The following is a 27,533-nucleotide window of genomic DNA, read 5'->3' on the forward strand; positions in this document are numbered from 1 at the left end:
ATGAGTTGCACAGAAATATGAATGAAGGAAATATATTGTATTAGTAGCCTTTGCACGTGTATCGTGATTTGCTGTCATTTCATTTCGTATTGTTGAATGCAATGCAATATTTGCTAAATATCGTTGGTTGAATGCAGAACTATGTGAGCTGCATTTTACTAAAATTTCAGGAGAACAAGTATGTGGGGCAGCTAAAGACTTAAATACATTTCACACGTATTGTCCAAATCCCCTATTTAATATAGTCGAGTGGATTTTTACTGTGGTGAGAAAACGGCCTTAAGTCCTCAGATGCAGTGTGAGGTTGGCAAGCTGTACTATTATGGGAATAACGCGTCTATTTATTATATGTCAATGCCGAAAATTGTGAATTACGATCACAAGCATAGTAAAAATATTTTCATGCGCAGGAAAAAAATCTATCGCGCGTTTTGACGATTTGATCAGAAAGCTCGTGACAGATTGATTGCACGAGATTAAAAATAAAAGGAAATTCGCGTACTCGATCAGACGAAACCAAATTGGAGAGTAATCATTTTATTGTAGGCTGTCTTAAATCTGAACGCAGTCATTCTAAACGTTCCATTAACTATAAAATCAATTTCACTTCTTTTGTTAAGATTAAACATGTTTATATTACTAAGATACTAATAAATATACAGTATTTACAAAACGAGGAAGAAAAATTATTTTGAGCAGTCATGATTCATTATAGAAATATAAATAGCATTAAATTAAAATAAAAAAAATGATTATAATACGTTATGAAATTCCAGTAAGTTATTATTTATTTAACAGCTGTGTTTTCGTTTGCTAAAATGCAAATAAAAACTTTAATTTACATTTAAAAATAATAAAGCTACGATGACCTATGATAATTAACTTAAACATTTATAAAAATTATTAATCTGTCCGTGACCAAGACCTTCAATTTTACTAATTACATTTTTATGCCAGTTGAGTGTTAGATTATGAAATTCGGTTCGAAAATTTGTATGGAGACGAACGCAAATACGAATATCGAACGGTATTGCATAAAGAAACAGTCGACATGCAATCATAAGTAATTTTACGTTTCAATAACTGATTTGAATTGAAGCATCGTGGGAATGGTTAGTTGCTAAGTAAAATATAAATATTGTATTCAAATCAAAAACCACCAAGGGAAAAAAATAAGCGTTTAGTTTTATTTAATAAAAAAACATAAATATAGGTACGTCTAAAATGAAATTAAATATGAGAACTGCGCTAGCTATACCGGTTCTTATGATTTAAAGCGTATTTTTCCTTATTTGCCATTACGTACAATCTCTTAAATCCGTTATTTTATAAAAAATGACCTAAATTATTAAAAAAAAAAAAAACAAACAGTATATTCACAATAAAGTATACGCATTTGTTTAATCTGCAGATACTACCAAGTTCCGGTACGTGATAACCTTATGATGCGCCCTCTTGTGCATACCTGATTTATTTGCCCCGATAAAGTCGATAATCGGTGTCATTAGACCTTTGAGCTGAGCAAGTGCCTTTAGACTGGTGTTACATCACGGCTTCCCCCGAAAGCCTTGACTGTGTGAAGGCGACTTGGAGGGCGATCGATCCATTTACGTATTGACCAGACTATATATTAGTAGTCATGTGTACATTTTCGACTACTTTATTATAAACTTAAATTATTTCAGGTAAGTACGACAGGTACGAACGCCGATTTGTTAATTATTTTCGAACTGGCGGGTAACACTCTTATATGGCGTTAGTAAACACACTAACTACTAATAGGTTTGGTACCTTTATTTAATGCATATAGCATTTTTTTAATGAAAAACAGAAAAGTATCAGGTGTCGAGATACAACGTTCAAAATCAGGGTTTTTTGCATCAAGTCATATTGCGTTCGTACTTGAAGTCAAATACAGTGACCCTTTTGTATTATGAGGTGCGATTAAGAGAAAGAGGAAGCTAGATTGATATTCGTTTTAAAACAACATTTTAAACATGTATACAATATCTATACAATATACTCAAATCTATAGTTTCAATACTCATTTTATTGAAAAATATTTTTATATATATAGAATGGGAATCGTTGAGGGGGTTAAACATTTCGCACTGTACTAAATAAAATTGAGAAATCAAATTTATTCGATAACGGAAATTTCAAACATCCCGAAGTATGCGATAATCCCACAAATTTCTAATGATATATTATTACAAAACAATAAAAATTGCACAGCAGAAAGAAAATTACGAGTTGCTGAATAACAGCTACCTAGAAATTTCCCACACAAAGCTCTCTGTAAAGCGGATTGGATAATGTCCAATTATAATCGAATAAACTTTATGGTAAGGAACAACATTGGCGTCGTAGGTTTCGGAGACGACGCATTACCGATGACCCCACACACACGGTGCACGGTACACAGTACAAGGCGGTTTCCATTTCCCACACGCGGAGTTCCCAAAATGGATTGAGGATGTGTGTGGTGACTGGTGTGCTTAAAAAACAGTTTTACAATAATGAATGTAGCAAGAATCGTAGAAAATAAATTATTTAAGACAGCAGTTTTCTAATATATGAGTTGATCTATTTTTTTACTTGCTTATTGTGAACGGGGTTAATTTATACATATTTATTGCACTAGGCATGTTTTAGTTTACTGCTTCTGTTGTGTAAAGGAAGACCTGGTGGCATAGTCGGCTATAAGCTTTATCTAGAAACTTTTTCGCATTTTCTCTCGATACAGTTCAGTGCAGAAAAATTCGGCGTTTATTAAAAGTAAAGCATAGTATTACTATGATATTGGCAAATACGCATTTCATAGATGCATATTTTTATTTCTTATTTTTTTGTGATAATATATGCTTGCTTGTTTATTGATTTAACTTAAAAATGTATTTCTTGCTTACCGTAACACTTAATTTATTGTTTGCTTTACAGACTTTATTTCATGAGGTTCTTTGCATTTTTTGTTTTTATGTTTACTGTTTTTTCTAGCATACCTTTGTTAATATTGTTTTTTTTTTTACTTTGTAAAACTTTTTATTATATTCTTTTTAACTAATTTCACATATTTTTTCTGTATATTCTGTGTTTATTATTTAGTATGTTAGCGTGTATTTCTTTTTTTTTTTGTAAATGCCTTTTGGGCGTTAATGAACAAAATATATAAATATGTTTCCAAAACAGTGAAGAAGGTAAAAAATATACAATTAAGCAAAACTAAAATATAAGCAAACATATAAGGCATTGTATATTCTCTCTAGGTATAGTAAATACCTGTTCTGAGGTAGACAGCACTTTTTCTTTTATATAAAAATACATCATATTATTTTTTATAAGAGATGTTTAAAGATAATTAATACAAAATTGAATAATATATAAAAATACTATAAGACGAAAAATCCACAGAAATTATATAAGCGGATAATATACCTTTAACTATTAAATTTTTGCTATTTATTCAGTTCTCATTTCTGTAAATATTAAGTTTAAAAATTAAAGCGATAAAATGGGACCAGTATTGACCTTACGAACTTCAAAAAAATAAAGCAATTAATTTCGGATACTTACATACTTAGTGGCACGCGATGAGACTTCTATTACCACAAATAACGAAAATAATTCCATTGGCAAAACTTTATTCACGGCAGCCGTCCAGCTGGTTCAGCGTACCGGCAATTTCAGGTAAGGTTGGATGAGAGCATGTGAGAAATATATTTTTTTCTTCGGGCTTTAATGTTTACAAAACATTGATTTTCGTTCGTAGCTTAATCGATCAGATAACGAAGAGATTGGGCATTCGTTAATGTGACGAGTTTACAGTATTTTACTCTCGCTTAGGCCCTAGAGTTTAGAGGAAGATGCTGTTAATAATTTATTAGAAGTATAAGAAAACAGTAATATCCCTCCTTTTACGATGTTCGAAAAACAAAAATCCGCTTTCAGAGAGAATATTTTATGGGGAATTAATAGTTAAAACGTTTAAAGTTAGAAGTTTATCACGAAAAATAGTATGTGTTTCCATAGCTTTTTGTTCTGGATGATTAATTATGCAAGACTGATAGGTATTCGATCGATAAACCTTAAGCTATTATGTCAGGAATTATTGATAACTTTATTTATAATTTTATCAAAATCATTGACGATATAAAGTATCATTAAAATATTGCCATGAGGCGGTTATTCTGCTTTGATTATGAGGCTTAACGCTCTACTACGTATTGACGGTCAACGAGCGGCTCGTGATAATTAAATTGTTATGAAAAGATATCGATAATTATTGAATCGTTTGACATCGGCTGAAAGGCTGATATAATGTGAAACCGGGCCACGGACTGCACTCCACGTGCGTGTTGCATGAACACAGAAATTGAGTAGCTCGTATGAAATAACGAACCACAATAATTATCTTTGTTCCACATTTGAAAAGTGGAAATAAATCGACTATACGTAACATCGAATCACGCCAATGATAGTTCGGCACTACATCGCCAAAGCCTCCGCAATAAGACTCAATGAAAAGGTGGCTTAACTACTCAAATAGCTATTAGCTATTACACCTACGTTATTAATGCAATACCCACCTATGCGTATCTTTGACGCAAATAGTTTATAAAGAACTAAATATATTTATAAATATTATTTGAAATTGTAAACACTCGTATAAAGGTAAGAAAAAAACAAGTATGAAAACATATTACATTCGACCGAGAGATAAAAATGAAAGACTACTATTTTATTAATAAAATGCAGTAAATACTGTAAGTAGTCGTAATCATTGACAATATTGACATCGAGTAAGTATATGTATCATTTCCACTTGATTATTTAATTTAGTTATTTATTTATTTATATACACGCCCAATGGGCATTTTTAAGGACATATTTATACATAAAAAATTATTATAAAGAAAAGTAGAAAGACACAATGGGTATATAGTAGACTTTGTGGGAGTGGAAGCGGGAGAGAGGTGTTTATAATAAAATTTAATTCAGTGATCGTTTGAAAGAAGACAACTTGTTATCAAAGAAATCAAGACTGGTATGTTTGTTGGCAGTCCTTAGAATTCTGGGCATAGGGGAATGAAAACCATAGTTAGTTAGTTAGTTCTATGGTTATCGGTATGAAAGAGTAAGTTTAGTCTGAGGTTTCTAGTTGGGATATTTAATTTTATTGAGCTCAGTAGTTCAGGCGCATCGAGGAGTGAGTTGAGAATTTTAAATAGGACTAGAAGGTCGGATTTATTTTTTATGTATCTTTTATAAATACAATACGACAAAATAAGAATGTATTATTATTCTAATTGACAGAAATCGTCATATTGTGTACATCCGAACATTAAAGCGACTGTACACTAAATAAGCCTATTAAAATAACGGAAAATTATATTGTTATGTACTATTAAAGCTCAAGGGATACAGGGAGATAAAAAATAAATTGGAAAATATTTATATGGGTCTAAAATTTATCGAGTTACTAGATTCTATTGTTGGTTTCATAAAGGCGGCAACCTTTACCGTCAAATAAAATATTTTTCTTTTTCAGACAAATGTTAAGTGGTGGCCTTATAATGCAAGTGGGTGTGGCACAGAGTCGTGCTCTGTGGTCAATTATTTATAGCGTTTATTGACTAATATATCCTAATAATATGATATGATAAAGCGTTCTTCTTGCGTTCTATTAGTTGTAGTCATTTTGTAGTAATACGTTTTTGATTTAAATCCTTTAAATATGCTACAAAATATTAATTAATCTAAAACTTCTTTAGTTCGACTTTAAATCAAATTGTATGCGGTGTTTTTGTTCAACAAATTTAATTGTTAGTACGAGTATGTATCTACGAGTATACGAATCATCTGTAGGGTATAACATTTTTTGACCTATTACCTGTGTGCATTCCTAGGAATGAGACGGTTAATTCAGTGATTAATACAAATTAAATAATAGAAACTAAAACACGTACACATTTCTTAGTTATTTTGAACAATGAATTTGAGCGGTTTTTATCGCATGTTTAAGTTAGAGTTAACAAATGTAAAATAGGAGCTTCCTTATTTTATACAAAAAAGGCTTTCGTACCACATCCCGGTAGTTGGTTTTAAACATCCTCGCTGCTTATAAATTCACTAACTAATTTGACAAATTGTTTCACCAGTCGGCTGGTTAATGTGTTTTAATTTATTTAAGTACAATGCGGAAAGACGGAATCAAAGGTTTAAATATTAAGAGGTTCGCCGGCTTTGTAAATTATGAAAAAACTCCTAGGTTGTCGTCAACAATGGACAAAGTTGGAAATGTTTATGTTTTAATGGTATTAATAACGATTCTCGGAGGGCTCGAGCCTGAAGACGGATAGACCGATAATAATTTAAGTAGTCCTGTAGAGAACAAAGACATTACAAGATCTAGGTATTAGGTATACTTTATATATAGTAGGTACAGTATCACACGGGTGGATTAATGACCAAGTTAATCACGGAGAGAGCATATTCATTACTTATGTATTGTAAGTAGGGCAAAGTCAGAGATCGGCTGTAAATTATCTCGTCAGTCGTTAGTCGTTCTAGGCACTGTAGGCACTGTAGGCAGTAAACCACATTATGACCGCATGCATGAACATTCCATATTAAACGCGGGCAAGGCGAAAGGGCACAAAATATCTAAACGTGAAAAGATATAAACGTTTAATGTGTGTTCTTATTATTTCTAAAAATTGTTGTCAATTTAATTATCGAAATAAATTGTAGGATTGGTGTGTGTAGGAAAGATTGCCTTTATTTTCATTTGATAACAATAGACGTAGGTATCGAGTATCGATATAGGTATCCATATTTTTTTAGAACTGAGCACTATTTGTACCGGAAATACGCACGCATAGCGCCAGTTCAAAAAACGTTAAAGTCGTAAATACGGAGAATTTAAGTTACAGGCGTCATAAAAACAATATTATTCTAGTTAAACTGGATATGAGTTTTGGATGTATCACGGCGAAGAGATCGATAAAAACTGAGGAAGCTATCAGTGAAAAAAAAAATACAGCAGTAGGCAGCAGCCAATGTGTCAATGACAAAAGGCAATGGATAGGCTATGTATTAGATCAACAATAATTATTGTGTTATTTATTGAGTTTATTAATTTATTTTATTTTATTAGGTAATTCAACAAAGATACATACTAGAAAACATACAATTTAAAAGCATTCGTCGAAATAATTCAACATGCATATATATCTTCAATTATAGAATTACACAAAATAGATTTATACGTTAAGTTGTAATACATAATTTTTAATATTTTTGTTTATACAGGATACAATGCAATAAAAAATAAGTTGTACGTGTGTACTTATTGAATAAGATTTATTCCTAAGAGATTATTCGCAAAAGCTGAAAGAGTATCATGAAAAATGACAATTTTATTGTTTCGGCAGTATATATTATATTCCCGACACATGCGGGCCATAGGTGTGTGGTATGTAGCATTATTTGAAAAGAAAGGCAGTTTAAATATTTCCCGATGTCTGAGTGTTCTCAATCCTGCATTTATTTGTATTTTATTTAGAAGGTTAGTATCTACTTTGTAGTTCAATATTTTATACAGAAACTTTATATCGAAAACAACGCGGCGTTTTATCAGAGAATTAAAATGAAAAAGAGTTAGAAGTTGCTCGTAATTTGAATTTGAACGTGGGTTAGAAATTCGGAACTTATACAAAAGGTACTTTAAGAACTTTTTTTGAACAGATTCTATTGAATTTATATGGTTTTGATATTGCGGACTCCATACGCATGAGGCATACTCAAGATTACTGCGAATCAAACTCATATATAGACATATGACAGTTTCCGGTTTTTTAAAGGGTTTGGTTACTCTCTTGTGTTAACATATGATACTAATTATTAGGAGGCTATACTGCCTATTGATATTGTAAGGAAAACCGAATGGGCAACCTCTGGTTGAAACTATTGTTTCTAAGCGCGGTATTGCGGATGCCTCCCAAGCAAGACATATAACCACGCTTGCCTGCATTACAATGTTTACCGGTAGTTCATGTCTGAACTGAGAGAAATTTACTAGGCAGGACTATGATCCATCCAGAGCGGATGCGAGATAAATAAGATGCTTTTCCACTTTCTTGCTTTAAATCACAAAGTACGTGATAGTACATCATCTGCAACGAAAGTCGATAATTTATACAAAGATCAAATTATCCCACGTTTCGTTACGCATTTCCAAAAAAAGATGAAATATTGTACTAGGAAACCTCACCTTTATAATAAATATTTCAGGTCGATCTTCTTGGAAATGGAACGCGGGACTTCAGCATCACTTTACAACTAAACGTTTCTACAACTACACATCAAGAAGTCTTTTGTTAACTAGAATACCAGATAATAACACGTAAAGAAAAATCGACCGCATTTATCGAGGCATTATTCTTATTTCTTTATCAATAATTGAAGGTGTGAATATAGGGGGATATTGCGGACACACGTCGGTTGTCGGTTCGTTTAAGAACCAATAGAAAAGGCACTATTTAAAATATAATGGCCATAAAAAGTATGTTTAGAATTAAGTACGAGTGTAGTAATATGATGGCGTTAATTGCCACTTGCTCCCTGAGGGCATAGACCTCGCACTCCTCGCGGCTCGCAGCTCGCAGTACGCTTCAGTTCACGAGATAAGAACTCTGCGGAGCACAGAGGAAGTGGCAAGTGGCAAATAATACGCTCGACCAACAACTCAGTACATTGTACGATGCAGGTACTACTACCTACTACCCAATGACTAGTAACTAGTAACCAGTACCATCAATCATTTCAATAATTCATTATATATTTCGTCGTGATCGTAGAACAACGACGGATGTGATAAAAATGCAACATTGACTTTCTTTTACATTTGATCTTGAAAATTTTATAGAAAGACTTTGTATTCCAGGTTTGAATATATATATATATATATATATATATAGGTTGTTCTTTAAACCCTGTCACATCCGAAACCACGATGATCAGTATAAGCAAGAAGACATATTGGCACATTAAAATAAATTTTTAGAACGAATAAATTTACAAAAATAAAATATTTAAAAAAAACAAATGGTTGCTTATTTCTGCAGGGGAGAACTGAATTGGTATAACTTCTCAGGCATTTGTGATAGAACTACGACTGTTTTAGTCAAATGTGCAGAACGAAATTCACGTTTTGACTGTGTCCATAACTCAAAATCGATAAATTTTGAGTTACAACAGTCTTCTACTCAGTGTGCGATATGTATGTAAATGTTTTTTTTACTGATACTATAATACTTCATTATCGACAACATCAAGAGATTAGTTCTGCGTTGGTTTGGATATGTAGAGAGAATGGATAGCGAAAGAAAAGAGTAAAAACATTCAAGATGCTAATGTTCATGGATGCAGAGATCGAGGAAGACCGAGAAACACATTGCATGACCAAAACTAACAAATATTTACTTGAAGATGGACATGCAAAAAGTCGGAATAATCGGCGCACGTGCATGAGAATATGTATGAAAGACAGAGTGATATGGCGTTCTATCCTCTCTGCCTACCTATATAATTGTAATTATTATTTTGTAAATTCTCCAATCGTCAGACTACACCGGCTCGGAAACGAGTAGGATATATTGCTATGTTTCGTTTTCCACTGTCAGTTTTTAGATTAAAAATTCTTACGAAGATAAAATCTTAAATAACTTACTTTTTTCGAATGCTGTAAAAATCAATCTGACTTATTGTATTTTGCTTACTTACACTCAAATACATTCAATTATGTACTATTTGTATGAATAATGTGATTTGATACATTAAATTAATAATTTTAAAAATGAATAATATCTAATTAGATAAGAGTACCTTTAACTGACTTGGTATACCGACCATAAAACTCTTGAATTTTTATTTTGTTCCTGTCATGAAAAAGGCCTCTGGGCATATCTAATAAATAAAATTAAAAATATTGATTTTGGTATAATAAATATATTTTGTCCGCATCGTGGTTTAATAGTCAGCGCGTTTGACTACCAAGCGAGAAGTCTCGGGTTCGATTCCTGGCATGTTTGACGTTAAATATTGATTTGAAAATGTGTTTATAAACTGGAATATTTCATTGACTGGCACCTGTAGCGTAAGACTGATCATCTTACCTTCATGGAACAAAAATGATCAAGAATGCTGCGGTTGTTGTACACATGCAATGCTATATGCACCATTAGGCGTGGAAAGGGAACGATGTTGATGATGAAAGTTTATATGGGAATAAGCAATATTATATCAATGAGAACAAACAGTAAATTTTGGAGTCCCACAAGGATCTATTTTGTGTCCACTATTATATATTTTATATATTAATGACTTATCACTGTATAATTTTAAAGGGAAAATTATTATGTATGCCGACGACATTGGACTTTTCTATAAAAATCAAACAGACGTATTAACAAACAATGACATAAACGAAGACCTTACTATATTGACTAAATGGACAAACATAAACTTACTTACACTTAATGAAAAAAAATGCAATATTATCCATTTTGAATCTAGAAAAAAATGACACAAAGTAGATGCTTACATAAATAATGAACGACTAACTGAAATTGAACATGTTAAAGACTTAGGACTAACAATAGACAGACAATTGACATGGACAATTCATATCAACAATTTAATTAGCAAAGTGGCGACATTATCGAGTCTATTTTTTAAAATCAAAAACTTTGTTCCAATAAAGGAAAAAAAAATAATGTATGAAGCCTATGTAAAAACTAAAATATGTTATATGCAACTACTATGGGGAACAGGAAATCAAAATGACATAAACAGACAGCAAAATAAAATATTAAAGTTAGTATATGACCTTCCCTATCTAACAGCAACTAAAGAACTTTCTGAACAAACTAAACAATTAAATGTAACTGAACTCTTTAAACTAGAATCTTTAAAATTTATTCATAAATTAGCCACTGATGTAATTGTAGACGAAGAATTAAAACTTGAAAAAGACTGTAGTAAACATGAACACAATACGAGAATATCAGAAAAATATCATATACAATCTTTTAAAAAGAGAAAAGGACAATCGAGACTTATAAACCATGGATATACAATAAACTACCAGACAAAACTTAACAAAAGACTCGGACAACCTTTACAAAAGATGTTAAAAATATTATTATTAAAAGTAGAATGTGAATTTTAAAAGTAAAAATATTTTGTTAAATGTATGTAACCCGTTAGGGTTTATCAATGAAATTTAAATAAAAAAAAAAATTAAAAAAATATTTGAATGATACCTCAGGACATGTTTCTAAAAAAATATAATATACGTAGTTACTGACCAATTCTAATAAATAGATTTTGTATGATGAGCATTGAGTATCTTCACTCCATGTTTAAAATAATCAACGGAGAAAAAAAACTATAATATATAAATATGAAGATGGCTAGGTTATGTAATTTATTTATAAGGAAATATCACGAAATATAAGAGGGTAAAAATATAAATGTTTCTCGACGTAATCAATCAAATAACCTAGTTGATACAGTTTTATGTTATCAATTTTTAAAATCAATAAATTACTATATTTGATATAATTGCTATAATACACAGAAAGAAAACGTTAGCATTGCTAAAACCAACAATCGATTAATTAAAAATAATAAGAACACTTATTGTATTTCCAAATAAGCTGCTAATTGCGAAGGACCGAGGATATTGTGACGTGAAATAACTGTTTTTACAGGACATCGGTAAAATGGTCGAAGAATAAAGCAGCTGTTACGAAACAAATCAATACTGAAAGTGTAAGGACAAACATAAACAAAGGATTCTCTGCAGTGGTAAACATTTCTGTATAAAATAATATTTATAGTATTCCGAGAACACGGATAGGTTTCAAAGAAGCACCCGCATTGCCAGATTAATTTTGGAAGAATCGTGTACGAGATTAGTTTGCTCAACCAGCAGATGTTGTAAATAAACATAAATTGAAACGATAAAATATTTGTACATTATACGCGAGTGTTAGTAAACATTTTTCTACAACTTTAAAAATAAGGAAGACTATTCCGTTTTATAACTGAAAATACTAATCAAAACGGCTCGTTCAATAGGTGTATAACAAATTCAAGATTGAAATTTGTTGATAGGAGAGTTTACTTACCGCTTCACAACCATTCTTGCGTCCGTATTCGCCACCGAGGACCCTATGATTCAAGTCCTGGATACACAAAACTAAAACTGAAACATTTAAGGTACTTTTCAAAGTTCAAACGAAAAAGGCAAACACGTTTTCGATTCGTCATTTAATAAAACAAACGATCTGCGCTCCATGTTTATCATAAACATTTGGACACTTCACAATAATTAAAGGCGTTTCACAGAACATCAAACTATTTCATCAATTTAAAAATCACCTTTTTTATCAATGAAATAACAAAACACTAGGGAAAACGATTTATAAACCGTATCACTTACACAATGCACATATTCTCCGACGCGATTGTAAACAGAATCCACTCCACATTCGCAAACTGAATGCTCACTCGACAGTGACCCCAACATTCGGATTATTTTATTTTATCTGCAGGGTTGGTTACTCTGATAAAAATTCCATTATTACAAACAATTACACCGCTAGTGACATCTAGTGCGTACTCAGCACACTACATAACGCATGATGTAGTAGAACACTACAATCATAAACATACAAAATTCAAATATTTTTTTAATCTGTAAAATGAAAGTACCTAGAAACAATAAAAAATAAATTCAGCATAACATGCTAAATATAATATAGAAATGGAAGGTGTTAAAACAAAGTTTCCTTCTTTTCCGCTTCTTGATGTGAAATATTTTCAGTAAAATCTATTGTTTTATTCTGAAAAAACTTACCTTTGAATAGGCTAAATTTATCTACATTTATCCCGTAACATAAAAATTTGTAGAAAGCCAAAAGCTGAGATAAAATAGTACAGTTAAAAATGTTGTATTATTCAAATACTCATTTTTGCAGTTCTCCGGAAATGTCCAGTGTATATAATAATATTATTATCTTTTATATAAATAAAATGAATCTTTAAAAAACTGTACAAACGATTCACGGCAAAAATTCCCGAAAAATATCAATATAAATGCCATAGTTTTAGTGTTCTTTTATAAAAAATTTTTTCGAGACCTTTTCAACGTGAACTTGTAAATAAGGAGCACAGACTACATATATTATAAGGACTGGTTGTTTGATTTTAAGTAAAAATTAAAAAACGAAAGTTGTACTAAAAATTAATTATAGATTACAGATACATTCTACATTTATTTATTTACTGAACATATTTAATAAATACACGCCTATCCCTTCTATCTAATAAAATAAACGATTTTTTTCTTTAAAATACATACCTATAAAATATAAAACGTCATAAAAAGTTTTTAGAAAATTACTATATTTCATAAATACTTTCAGGTACTTATTCATATTTATAAAAAAACTTACCTTATTCTTTTATATTTGAGTGGAATGGAAAATTCTACTTCGAAATCCTTTGCACTAATACCGCAAAAACGAACAGTTCTTTTATTATTTTTGTTAATATCACACATTTTGATTCAAAACTTTTTAATGAAATAAATAAGAACCACTTGATATATTGAAAAGCAGAAAACTGTTTAATTATATGTCATAAATTAGTATAAAAATAGGAAATTATTACACAATATCACTTTTACAACACCATGAGCATAAAATAATATTTTATTACAAAATAAAATAATTTGTTTTCTAGCTTCTATTAACACATTAACTGTGTTCACATCTAACAAAACGAAAGCAAATGAGGTATCTGCATTCATTTTAGTTTATATCTACACGAGTTCAAGTGATTATATTGTCAAGACGTGTGCAAGTTGAAACATGTAACATGAATCATTATTTCATGATTTTACAGGTAAGTGTAAAAATGAAACCATAAAAGACAAAAAAATACACTTTACATTATAACATATAATAAAGCTACTCACCCTAAGTAAATGACTTCCTTTTTAACATAAATATTTAAGCATGCTGTTTCTGTTTGATATTTTTTCTTTGGGCTTCTCCGCGATGTTTTTCTTTTGCGCGCCATTTTCTATTTTAAAAACGAAGCAAAGGTTCGAACCTTTTATTAAGAACATGATTTACATAAATGTTCATAGGTGTCCCAACAGCATACATTTCATCATAATAATATTGGTGTTACTGTACAACATAGCAAAGCATTGTCTGGCAAAGCAGTTTATATTTTAAATGTATGTTATTACTTTTCTCTTTTTTCCGTATTCATATCTCACTGTGCCGTATTCTTTTGTCCACTATTTAAATTATGTGTATGTATAGTGAAAAAAAAAAATAATACCTACATACGTTTTATTGATTAAAACAACTGCCCCTTTTTTTCATTGCACATATTATATAAAATAAATTATGGAAAAGAGTCCAGAAAAGGACGGTGTTGATAAATGCTAAGTCAAAAAAATATTGTTACCGGTGTCTATAAATATAAGCATGTTATTTTTAAAAATCCTTGAGGAGAACAATGACGGATATGCGAAAAATGCAACATTTGCATTCATTTATATTTGATTGTTTAAAAAAAAAACTATAAACAACTTACCCAATTATCAAATGATATACTTTTGTACTTTTATAATTGTGACATGAAGTGTAAAAACAATTTAACTACTCTAATGTTGAGTTGAAGAAAATCACATGCGTAGTTGTTCTATAATCATGACGAAATGTATTGGAATGTTTCTCGAAAATGTATGAAAAGAATAATAAAAATGATTTAAATAAAAACGAACTATTTTCAACAACGTCACTACTTTTTCTGAATCAACCAATGTTGTGATAGATTTCCGGTTTACGGGAAGCCAATTCACCAATCAGCAGAACTCACCGAAGAGAACTCGTGACGTCACACGTTCAGATATTTCAAAATTCCAAAACTATTAAAAATCATAGAGCTGATAATACGATACATAAAAACTATTAAAAAAAAAAATTGTCTTACTTTGGTAGCCGATTATTTTATTTTTTAAAACCACTGAACTTCCTCATGGGGAATCAAATCTAGGACCTTGTGCATAGTAGCCACCATCATGTCATAACTATCTCCACAAAACAGACCAATTAAAAATGAGTTAAAAATAAAACTATAATATTTCCTTACTTTAATTTTTATTTCTTGAAATACTGAAAATTCTTTAAATCTGAAATCACAGATACATAAGTTTATGAAATAGTATGTCATTCATATATTGGTTAAAATCAACTTAAGAATAATACAGAAAACACATTAGTAAAGACATTTAAAAATAAATAAATTAAGGAACATACTATGCAACTGGATGGCCAATTGTTTTATAAAACGTCCCGTTTTTCAGATAGAAATATACGAAACAATGCATGTTATAAATTCGGTGTCTAGTATTTTATTTGAGTCATATTTTCTGTAAATGAGCGCAGAGGGTTCGTAACCTCAAACTCAACACATCTTTTTCAATAAATCAACTAAAGTCTTTAGACTTAGTGAGAACATTAGACTTAGACTTAGATAATACAAAAGAAAGGTCAATACTGTTCTGTCTCAGCTCCTTGAACAGCCTCGACTGCGCAGGACAGGACAGTGGGACATTACAACAATTTGACATAGTTCATGCAAAACCTCCGTCTAGGATAAAAGGTACGAAGCTGGGACAAAATAGCATTGGCCTGGCCTGTGAACTACACATAATTTTAATAATATAATCATATACCTATGTATTCTAAATTAAATAAACACTGTTTTTGCACCACTAAATAAAAAAAATAACAAGACTAATTGTGATGAAATTATTGTGATGAATTCATTGGAAAATATGTATTTTGACTTTCAGGACGCGTGTAAATGTAAACACACATTTCTAAAATCAATTTTTAAATAGAAATCAGCAACTAGTATAATTATTAAATGCAGTATGGAAACAAATCATTGAGATGTACCTAATCCAGAGTCTTGAATGCTGCCATATGCTAACTCTAAGTTTTCACATAAATACATTATAATTTAATATAAGAGTTAAAATTCAAGGGTTAAAATTTAATTGATAAATATAAACCCTCAGAGTAATAAGGCGCCACAGCTGTAGAGCCACCCATATGAACAAAAATCATTCTAGGGTTATTAATCACGAAGTTAGCAATAGTTTTTAGCAAAATCATCGGCCGTAGGTACTCATGTCGAGAATTGCAAGCGCTAACCGAAACTGTTCATTACATGTTTTTTGTTAAACCAAAAACCAAACATAAATTTGTAACTCTTTTGTTCTATGCAATAGCGCAAAATGCGGTCTTTACAGCTGTTGTGCTTTGTTACTCTGAGCATAAACCACTTACTAAATTCTTCTTGAAAACATTGACCTAACAGCTTAAGAATGTGTAGGTTTTACAGTGAATTATTTACCGATTTGTATACTTTATGATTGATAATTGAAATAAGTCATAAGAAACCAGCTTTTATAAACATCTGATCAACATTACGTTAAAATATACAATAATTACTTTGACGTTGAAAATATTAATATAATGTGTATATTAGATTTGTCAGCCTCGTGGGGTAGTGGTCAGTGGTCAGTGCATTTGCGTACCGTGCAAGAGGTCTCAGGTTCGATTGCTGACATGGTTGACATGAAATATTTATTTAAAAAGGTGTTTTCACAGTAGAATAGTCCCAGGACTACCAGTTATCTGAAGCGTAAGACTGATCATCTTACCTTCATGTAACAAAAATTATCAAAATAGACTGCGATTAGTGTACCAATGCAGTGCCCTATGTACCATTAGGTGCGGAAAAAGAATGGCAATGGCGATATTAGATTTCGGTATATTAGTTGAATATGTATATTGCGACAGTACAAAAAAAGAAGAGCTTAATTTCCATTTGTGACAACTAATTTTGGAATAAGTAAATGCAAAAAAAGAGAAAATTGAGAGAAATGTACGATTTTTGTGCATAAATAATAATAATTAAATAATCAATTTATTTATTATGATTACGTTATATACACATCATATTATTTAATTAATTATTTATGTTCAAAGCATTAACTTTGTCGTCAAACTTTTTAATTATTACATCAAATTATTATGAAACTAATTAATTATTTAATTAATTTAATAATAATTTAAACACAAGTAAAATTTTCTAAAGTAATGTTAAACTCTAAAATCTAAAATTATACGTACCTTTAAAATCTAACAAGTGATTGAACTTAATATAATATTTAGCAATATTTTTATACGCACTGCATTTAAAAATTTCCTATTATTGTAAACAAGCGAAATGTTTGTAAGAATATTATATACATAAACTTGGTCAAAAATATGTAATCATACGCCAAACAAATTTAGTTCAAATTGTAATAGGATCATGTCTAGTTTAAGTTATGCAATGAATTAATAAGAAAATTCTAAGTTTTAGATGTCTATAAAACAAATGATGATTTATGACAACACAACACCTTATAGACTAATATTCATCGCATCCATAATATTCCTGTTCATCATCTTGTGAGTGAAGCATGTGAGAAAGAGATTCCATTTCCGGAGCAGCAGGTATTTCGGGAACATCTTCTTCATAATCTTCCCATTCTGAAAAATAAATTAAGGTTTAGTGATTCCAATGATATGCAACAAATGAGTTGTCTGTTTCCAAAACCGCAAAGAAGATAGCGGGTTTTGGAAATAGACAATTCAAATGTGGAAAAATAACACTAAAATATGTGGTTCCAGTTATGTTCAACTTGTTGCCAACCAGTCCAAGAAATTTTGGACGTAATATTTTTTTTTTCTTACTTTGAAACATTTGTGTGTTTTTTTCTAGCTTCTTACTGTTGTTTAGTTTTAGCAGTGTTTAGTATTAGATAAATAGTGTAATCATGTCTTTTCGTAAAGGATCTTCAACGACAAGCCATCTAATTTGGCTTGGTAAGCCTTGCAACTAACAATATATTAGATTTTAATATAAATTGGGTCCGTTTCATTGAAAATTTAAAAATAAGCACCAAAAGTTTTCAAAAAAATGGTAAAGGTTACATGTACTCGTATGTCATTTGAAAGAAAATTTTCTATTCCATAATATACAGTGAAACCTCTATCTATCGTTCCTCGAATAATTGTTTTCCCGGATGTGTCGTTTATTTCTTCCAACTCCGAAATAATTTTATATAAAACACACAAAAATTTATCGCATCGATCGATTCTATATCCACCATTTTACCGCATTCATCGTTTGATTACGATGCGTATTTGACATATTTTATTATTTTGTGTATGTTTTAATGCGCAGAACGTTCGAAAGAGAAAAAGAGATATAATGACAATTAGAACAAGTTAAGGTTTCTGAAGATGATTGGCTAAGACTTGATAAGATGAACAGACGAATTTCAATAATTTTGTTACATTTGACGACAATATCCCAACGTGTGGGATAGAAACTATTGAAAGCTTGTATGACGCAAGGTTGAAGGAGACAGCTGAAGAGGTCGATATCGATGAAGAGGAGCCGCCGCCTGTACCTTCATTTTCAAAAGCATGCACTATCTTCGAAAGATAAAAAACATTCTGCTACTCACATTCAATAACTGATGCCGAAAAAAATATTATTTGTAAAGCCGAAAATATAATGTTGACTTACGGGAATAAAACAGTTAAAATACAAACGTCGATGAAAGATTATTTCCTATGCTATAAACTTTATTTATTTTTTTGCTTTTGTTCTGTTTTCTAATTTTATTTAAATACATTTATTTACACCTGAAACTTGTCTCTTTTTTAGAATTTTAACCTGCCAATGGTAATGCAGATTGCCAGGACGGTATCTTTACCCGATCTTATCTCTTTGTGTATTGACCTCTTATTCCGGCATTCATTGTTTTTCTGCATTTATGGTTTATTTCAATAAGTCCCTTAAAAACGATAGATAGAGGTTTCACTGTATTGTATTTGCTTTTATGTTAGATATATTATTTGACAGTACATATGTTAGTTAACACCTAATATTCGTCATGTATTTTGGGTACCTACTTGTATTACAATATGTTTTTTAAAATAAATATAAAAAAACACATACCTAATAAATTATAAATTTAACTTTTTTTTACGTTATATAAAAAAAAAATCCGACTGTTTTCATACAACTATACATAAATAATAAATTACCCCCTTCATCCTCAGCAGCTTTATCAGTGCCTGGTGCGGGAGTTTCAACGGAAGCGGGAGTTTGTGGAGACTGTACAACAGGAAGTCCAACCGGATTGGGTAGTTTAGGATTTCTTTTTCTTTTGCTCGGGGTTCTCATAGTAACAGGTGAAGATAATACAATCGGTGTAGTCTGGATGTTTTCTGGTTGTCTGGAAAATAAATAAGGGTATTGACAAATATATGTATTTAAACGGATATTGCTATGAATTTTTTACAGTCTATGACCACTGTGTTGGAGACCATTTAACAGGTATTTTTGTTTACATTTTTATAACCAATCGGTATTGATTTTTATAATGTAATATTTGGGAGGTAATCCAATTAGAATACAAATTCTATTTAAATTCATAATCTTATGATTTGTTATAAAGTAAATTTGTTATTGAATATTCGAATTTAATTTTGATATTTAAAATCCAGCATCCGATGTGTTTTAGCTGCAGATTTTTTTGAAAAAAAGTCACAGAAAAATTCCTGGCAAATATTATTTTTTTTGCACAAAATTCAACATGTTTTGTTGAACATTAAACGGTGTTACACTTTGGCGAAATAACATATTCATGTGATTTCAAGCCTAATGGTGAGCTTCACAAAGAAGTAAACTGTAGTTTTGCCCGATGAAAAAAGGCAAAGATAACACCATCTGCCGGGAAACAGAGAGAACTTAGGTAAGTCCCCTTTACTTGAAGCAAGCATAATTTGTTCATTTATCTAGTCACAATCAAATTCACACGTCACAGTGATGTCAGAAGCTTATATAGCACTGACCCCCATTTTTCAGAAGGTAAGCATAATTATTAGGAACAACAACAACATAGACAAACCATCACGCCGTTTCTCCGCAGGGGTAGGCAGAGAGGATAGAACGCCACATCACTCTATCTTTGCATACAGACCTCGCTTCCTCTACATTCATACATCTTCTCATGCACGCAAGCCGATTATTCCTACTTTTGACATGTCTTTCTTCAAGTATTTGATCTTGCCATGTCTTTCTCGGCCTTCCTTGTTTTCTGCATCCATCAACATTCCCATCGCAGATCCTTTTAGCAGTTCTTTCATTGTCCATTCGCTCTACATGTCCAAACCAACGCAGCGCCCCTTTCTTGATTCTATCGATAATGCATATCTCAGGCTTACACAGTTCACGGATCTCGACATTTGCGCACCTGTCATACATCGTTTGACCACATATTCGCCTGAGGGATCGCATTTCGACAGCATTTAACCTACTTTCATCAACATTATTCCAATTCCATACTTAGCTCCTATACATTAGAGTTGGTACTAGAACTCCATTGTGAACGGCTAGTTTAGCCTCCTGCGATAAACATTTGTTTGCCAAAGTAGATTTCAGTGCACTATTCACCCTGTTCCCGGCACTCGCCCTCCTTTCAATATCTTTCTCGGTCTTTCCATCAATCAAATTCTTCTACCTGATTCAGAATATCTTATTATGAAGTTAATTATATGATGTTTATTTATAAATCAATCAAGTGTAAGATAATTGAGAGAAGAAAGAGTGAATAAACTGTTAGATAATAAAAAAATATTTACATTTGGGGAGATTCTGAAACTGAGGCTCTGGACTCTGGAGGTTTTTCGTCATCTTTTCCACCAACTCTATTGAGAGTTTTTAGAATATCATAATTAATTTTACTGCTAATCTTTTTTTCTTGTAGCATCTTTTCTATAGCCTCTCCCGCTGAGGCTGAAGGCCCGATAACTCCTTTCTTTTTCGGACCAGTTTTTCTTTTCTTCTTTTCTGGTTTTCCTTCCTCTCGTTCTCTTGCGAGGCGTGCTTCTTTCACTTAAAAAATATGAGAGTTGCAGTACATAGCATTGACACTTTTGAGATGACAACATTAAATTATCACACAGGTAAGATTATGTTATTTTTTAAAACAAAGATTTTGTAGCTTTGATCAAACCCAAAAAACGATAATACCACATTTATGTAAACAAACAGATTAATTTAAAGCAAATTTATACAAAAAAACATTGATTTAAAAGTGTACAGAAAGTAAAATGAAATATTCTAATAATCTTAGAATAAACATGTTGATATTATTTAGAAAAAAATTTAATCAAATTTTTATGACAATTTAAAATGTTTTCTTACATTTTTGTTCATCCAGGTAAGTTTTATTGATTTTATGCCATAGGTTAGTTTTGTAAGCAGACTCTTGTGCGCTCATAATTATGGAGTCGATTTCATCGTCGTCAACATCCTCCAGACATCCTGAATTATCTTCCAGTTTAGTATCATCGATAGAGTGTTTTATTGTCGGAGTGTTGATGTTGCTGGGGGCTGTATTCGATAAATCTTCATTGAGTCCCATACTCAACAAGTCTGGACCTAAAATGTTTTTATTTAAACATTCCAAGTTTAGCATAAAATTGTTACAGTTTTAACTTTGTAGTTACTCTATTGGGATAACTTTTACATTAGAATATTTCAAAGTCCTTGGACTGACATCTGAAGCATAATGCTGATCATCTTACCTTCATGTAACAAAAAAATGATCAAGATAAGCTGCGATTGGTGTGCCAATGCAGTGCCCTATGCGCCATTAGGTGCGGAAAGAAAATAATGATGATGATGAAATGTGAAATTATGCTACCGTAGACTCGCGATAGTCCGACATTATTTGACAATCCGACATGCTCAGTAGCCAACGCGTCTTCCAGCTGATTCATTGAAGAATGATTGTGGCAAATCTTTAGTTCCCAATAATAAATCAAACTTTTTTTATACATGTACAGTTAATTTTTGTACACCAAATAAAGTATTTTAAACTGCTTCACAATACTGTATCTACAGTACACTATTATACATATATTATAGAACAATAATATGCAGAATAACGTCAGTTTTTCTGTCCTACAGATGATAACAAAGTTTGGCAGTAGGTCCTTGGAAAATATTGGCCATTCCGAATATAATAAACTGCCCGATGAGCTAAGACATGAAAAATTTAATAAAAGATCCAGAAGTGTCGCAATTAAAAAATATTTCTTAAATCTTTTTGATAGTGATAATTATATAAGATGGTGTTTTATGTTTCTTAAACAATAATGTTTTCTTTCTATTTCGGATGTATTAATTTGTATGATATTATGTATTGTCAAAAAATGTTTTTTCTTATGTACGGTCCCAAATGAGTTTCTTTAATAACTCCTGGGAGTATAATATGTACTTTTTGTGTTATATGTTTTATTAATATTAAAAAAATATAAAAAAATAAAAAATAATATATTATATAGCTCTGAAAATTCACTTTTAGAATATCAAGAGTGTACTGTATTTTATAAATGTTATTATTACTTTCAATAATATTTTAAGTACCTATGAATGTCTAAATATTTGTAAACAACAAATTTAATCATTAACCCCAAAAGCGGCAAGATTATTTTTTAATTACTGGAACCACTAAGTATTTCTCTATTTTCTTTATTGTATATGTCGGTAATCAAAGTTACAAAGAAAAGTTTGTTTTTAACGTTGTCAGCTAGTTTCTGGCTGGTTTGTTTGTTTGGGAACCAATTTCTGTCGTCCTTTTAAATTACATGTACAGCAAGTTTTAAACATATTTCAGTGAAATGAAATAAATTTAATTGAATAAACATATATTGGAAGATAATACACATTATAAATTAATTTTGACAGTTTATTTTCAGTTTGAGACCAATTGTTTGTTAAAAAATGAACTTAAGATAATTTCTCAAGTATGAAAGATGATATATTATATGAAAAATACCGAAGATTTTAAATAATTCTTTTAGTACACATACAAAATAAAAATAATAAATTATATTCACAGGAATAAATTTAAGTCTGAAAGAGTTAAGGGATTTTATTACAGCTTTCATATTCCCATCTCAAATAACTTTTTTTGACTCTGTAGTTATATGTGAATAGTACAATAATTACATTTAAGATAATATGTTTTATTGACTCGGCTTTCATAACATGACAAGGCTTTTACATTGCGGTATTTTACAACGATTTTAATATACAGAAGGGTGCTCTGCCCTATTGCAGGAAAACTGATTTCTATAAATATTAATGTGTCACATTCAACTAAAATAACAGGATAGCATATAAATGAATTAAAACAAAGTAATTATACAACTGATTATTCTGTTTAATAAGAATAACTCTATGACAGCATACTAATACCCACATGTGGGGTTCTTTGGGTCAAGGTGGAAGGAAAAAGGCATGTAATTCGATTCAGCTTTGTGGAAATAAATTTGTTAAAAACTTAAGCTATGAATATTTCTTGATTTTGTGAAAAATTAAGTTATGAAAAAAAATCTTTTCAATTATAATATTTAATAAATGTAGCAATAAAAAAATTGGTAAATAAATTTTTCTAAATCAACAAAAAAAAGCATAAAACATAATAATATTATTTATGCATATTAAAAATTAAAATGTATATATTATAAATTGGTATCATACATAAAGAAGGTGCAAGCATAAAGAAAGTGGAAGATGGATAATTTTGTTATGGAAATTAAAGATAATTTTATCAACAAATTTCAAATAACTAGTACTAATAACTTTTGTGTTATTTATGTAGTCAAACATTTACCAAGAACATTCACTGATTAATTTTAATGTTTCAATTATGATTGGCGACATGATGGCGATCCTTCTTTTTGTTCCTTCTGGTTGTATGTCCCATTTACTTGAGGTCAGCCCTCCTAGTTCTTAGTCTACATGTCGGACAAGGAGATTTGTTGTTTGATTTATTTTTACGGCTGGTTGCCACCTGACATTGATGCCATTATTGACTAATGTCCCTCCGCTGCCATCCTCAATACAACATACTGCCAGAAGCCGCTGTATCCCAAAAGCCCATAGTTCAAAGTATGTCCGGGTGGATGAGAAAAGATTTGTGCTCCTTCTGCCCGTTCTGTTGTACTGATGCTCTTCATCTCCGTCATCGCAGCCTTTGGGGTCTTCACCCCATATGATATGACGGGATTAATTACATGAAATTGATTGCTTTTAATCATTAACATATTTACGGACACAACGTCTATTGGCGTCGTTTTAGAGGAGATGTGGGACGACACACCATGCATACATATCTTTGCGGAACGACGGACCGAAGTCTTGTTTTGAATTGCGGACTACCGCTAAAGTAATTACTTACTAAAGTAACCTGTCCATTTGTGTCACATCGCAAACACTTGTCTACTTTATACTTGGTAATGCCACATCCAAAATTACTGATTTTCATTGACTAAGATGGAAAAATTTCATACAACACGCAATTTTTTTCCTATTATACAAAATACAGAGTCTCATATCTAGGATTGCCATCCATCCCGATATATCAGGATTGTCACTGTTACTAAGCTCTCTATCCCGACGTCCCGATGAAACCTATAATGTCCCGATTTAAACTTACACAGTCCAGCAATGCTGTTAACTACAGCCGTACTGACTACAAAATATTAGATTCGATGGCTTCAGGAATTTATGTATCTAAAGAACTTTAAAGAGGCTGAACTTACCTCGATAGAGTGGAAGTCAATAGGTTCTGTGAAAGGAAAATGGATATTTTTTTGTGAACTGTTGAAAATATATGAGTACCTAATTATTTTCAATTCCTTCTCATAATGCCATAGTGGAAAAAGTAATGTCATTGATGTCGGCCCAGTGTAGTTAACCAATGAACTTAGTCCTCTGCAGCCGGGGACTGTAGAAACAATACTGTAGTATCAGGATAATATTATAAGACTTAAACAGCATTTTACAGAAGCGTAAAAGAGCAAAAAGTACTGCTCAAAGTAAAATTATCTAAAAAAAATGCTCAGCAAGTACTTCTTTTGCAAGAAACACTACGGAAAATGTGAAAAAAATATTTGTTTGAAATTTTTTGAAATTCATTATAAAATGTACTTTTTTGTTACTACATCTGACGATCTGACCATCCCAGAATGTCCCTCACGTCTAGACCCTAGCAAAATATGGCAACCCTAGTCATATCACAAACCTCTGTATGCCGGCAAGTATCTGTCAATGTATAAAGAAAGTTAATGAAGTCGATTGTGATTTTGAATCTGCCAAAAAAATGGTTAGCTTTCGTCAGTTTATTTGAAAGCATCCCTATATATGCCTGTGAATAAACTTAATTAAAAAAAAAAATATTTTACGACGGGTAAAATTAAAAATATATATATTTCAAGATGATGATGAAGAAGCTGGTGTCAGCAGGACTATGTCATTGTTTTAATTGAATTTTTAGATGATTAAGTAGAATAAATGTTTCGAAATTAAATTACCTAAACCGGAGGCAATTTCCCTGTTCTTCAGTTTTATTTCAGCCTCTGGATCATCCACTAAAGTCTCTTCAAGAACACCGAGTGTACTCTGAAGGGCAAATCTGTCCGCTTCTATGGCCTCTATGGCAGACTCATCAAGAGGTGCTAAACAATGAAATAATTATTAATTAGTTATACTTTTAGCTGTTTTTTCGTGAAAATGAATATGTTATTTTAAAAAATGAGTAATGAACATGTCATTGAAAGTATTGTCCATCGCTGGTGACTACTATCTCCTATATTTCTGGCAGCATACGAATACCATCTCAAAAGAACAACTCATCTTTTGAGGTTATCCACGAATCTAGCCATTTTTTGGCATCTTCATAAAAATGAAAATGCTCATCGATCGAAACAAGTGGTAATCGGAAGGAACAATGTCCGGTGAATACGGCGGGTGAAATAGGACTTCCCAATTGACTGGCCTTGCAACATAATACACTACACCCAGCTGATCACGGTGCAGAGCAGATATGATGATGGTATTCAGTGTGGATAATATTCAGTGTGTTCCTTTTAAAATAAAGAATACCTTTTTTGCTGGTGAAACCAGGAGCTCGTTTTCTTTTACAATCCCTCTCTAACTGTTCCTCAATTTCTTTTTGTAGTTGTGTCAATACAGTCTCTCCACCTTCCTCTTCCATTAACTGAAAAGCGTATTGATCAAAACATGAAAAATAAATAAATATGTACACTTATTCAGAATAGTACTTTAAATTGGATAGTCCCGCGAATAAGACTCTGTATCTATTTATTAAAGGCCGTTTACATGTGGACAATAGAATAGATATGACAATATTGTCATGTCCCAGATCCATGAACAGCCTCGACCGCGCAGGACAGAACGCTGGGACAATACGAAAATTCGGCTGCAGTTCAGTGTATTCAGTAAAAAAATGAATACACAACGGCGTTTGTTACGAGCGAATTCAGAAAAAATATTATTCATTTTATACAGTAACAAGTGTTGGAATAGGGAAATATATACCGATAAAAATATATGAAATGAATTGAGAATAATAAATTGTATTTTCATAATCAATATGGATATAGTGGAGAAATGTTTTCAAACATTAATTTAAAAAAGATTTTTTTTAAATACATCACTAGAAATACACGACATGTTTGGTCTTCATAGTTGTGACGTCAAGATTCGTGACAATGTTCTAATCAAATTTGAATGGTCAGGAACAAATAAACATGAATCGTGACATATTAGGGGCGTGGCCAATGGAATGGACATTTTTGCGGGAATTCAAAATTACAAATTTAAAAATATTTTTAATGCTACTAATAAATAACAAAAAAAAATTTTTTACAGGACAGTATTTCAGAAACCTTTACTACTTTAAAGATGTAAAAAAAAAAGTGATATTTTTTTTAGGAGCGACACGTTCGCGTCAAGCTAATCGCTATTGTCACAAGGTCCTGTACGTGTTCACACGAGGGCAATGTAGCGCGCGCGGCGGTGAGGATAATCATTGTTCTGCGGAGATAGCTTGCTCGCCTATCTCGGTGGCGATGTCTCGGGACAATGTTTTGTCCTACAAATTGCTGTTTACACGTGGACAATGGTCGAGTCCTGGGACAAAACGCATGATGCTTTTTGCCTACATGTAATCGGCCTTTTACAGGAATAAAAGACGGAAGATACATTTATTAAACAAATAATACGGAGGATTTTTTTTACAATCTTAATATTAAATCAATGGATTTAAGTGCACTAATTTTATTTGTTTTAATTTATTTTTTTTTAAAAGAGGACAATTGTTTTGTCTTATCAGAGCATGTTTAAACAAAAACATTAGTTTAAAAATGATTTAATATTTCAAAAATAAACAGATTTTTTTCATTTTTGTAACATAAAAACTAGTAGATAAAGGT

At 31.3% G+C, this 27,533-nt stretch overlaps 2 protein-coding genes across 2 annotated transcripts in view; both read right to left on the bottom strand.

Moving 5' to 3' along the window:
- Pli (E3 ubiquitin-protein ligase pellino) overlaps positions 1–12,593 on the bottom strand; it is a 134,425-nt gene extending 121,832 nt beyond the window's left edge. The window contains exon 1 of the mRNA XM_088233388.1: positions 12,195–12,593. Coding sequence (XP_088089514.1) covers positions 12,195–12,208 — 14 coding nt within the window. The 5' untranslated portion in view covers positions 12,209–12,593. The remainder of the gene's footprint in view (positions 1–12,194) is intronic.
- A 4,830-nt stretch (positions 12,594–17,423) lies between these two features.
- Brf (Brf RNA polymerase III subunit) overlaps positions 17,424–27,533 on the bottom strand; it is a 131,570-nt gene continuing 121,460 nt past the window's right edge. Inside the window, exons 7-12 of the mRNA XM_088233379.1 lie at positions 26,182–26,296; positions 25,611–25,754; positions 21,430–21,666; positions 20,865–21,117; positions 19,266–19,456; positions 17,424–17,696 (exon numbers count right to left, since the gene is read on the bottom strand). Of these exons, the coding sequence (XP_088089505.1) occupies positions 17,575–17,696; positions 19,266–19,456; positions 20,865–21,117; positions 21,430–21,666; positions 25,611–25,754; positions 26,182–26,296 (1,062 nt within the window). The 3' untranslated portion in view covers positions 17,424–17,574. The remainder of the gene's footprint in view (positions 17,697–19,265; positions 19,457–20,864; positions 21,118–21,429; positions 21,667–25,610; positions 25,755–26,181; positions 26,297–27,533) is intronic.

This window comes from Micrasema longulum, unplaced genomic scaffold, assembly GCF_059751315.1.
Source record: "Micrasema longulum isolate JH-2025_06_02 unplaced genomic scaffold, ASM5975131v1 h1tg001091l, whole genome shotgun sequence".
In the NCBI taxonomy this organism is placed as follows: Eukaryota; Metazoa; Arthropoda; class Insecta; order Trichoptera; family Brachycentridae; genus Micrasema; species Micrasema longulum.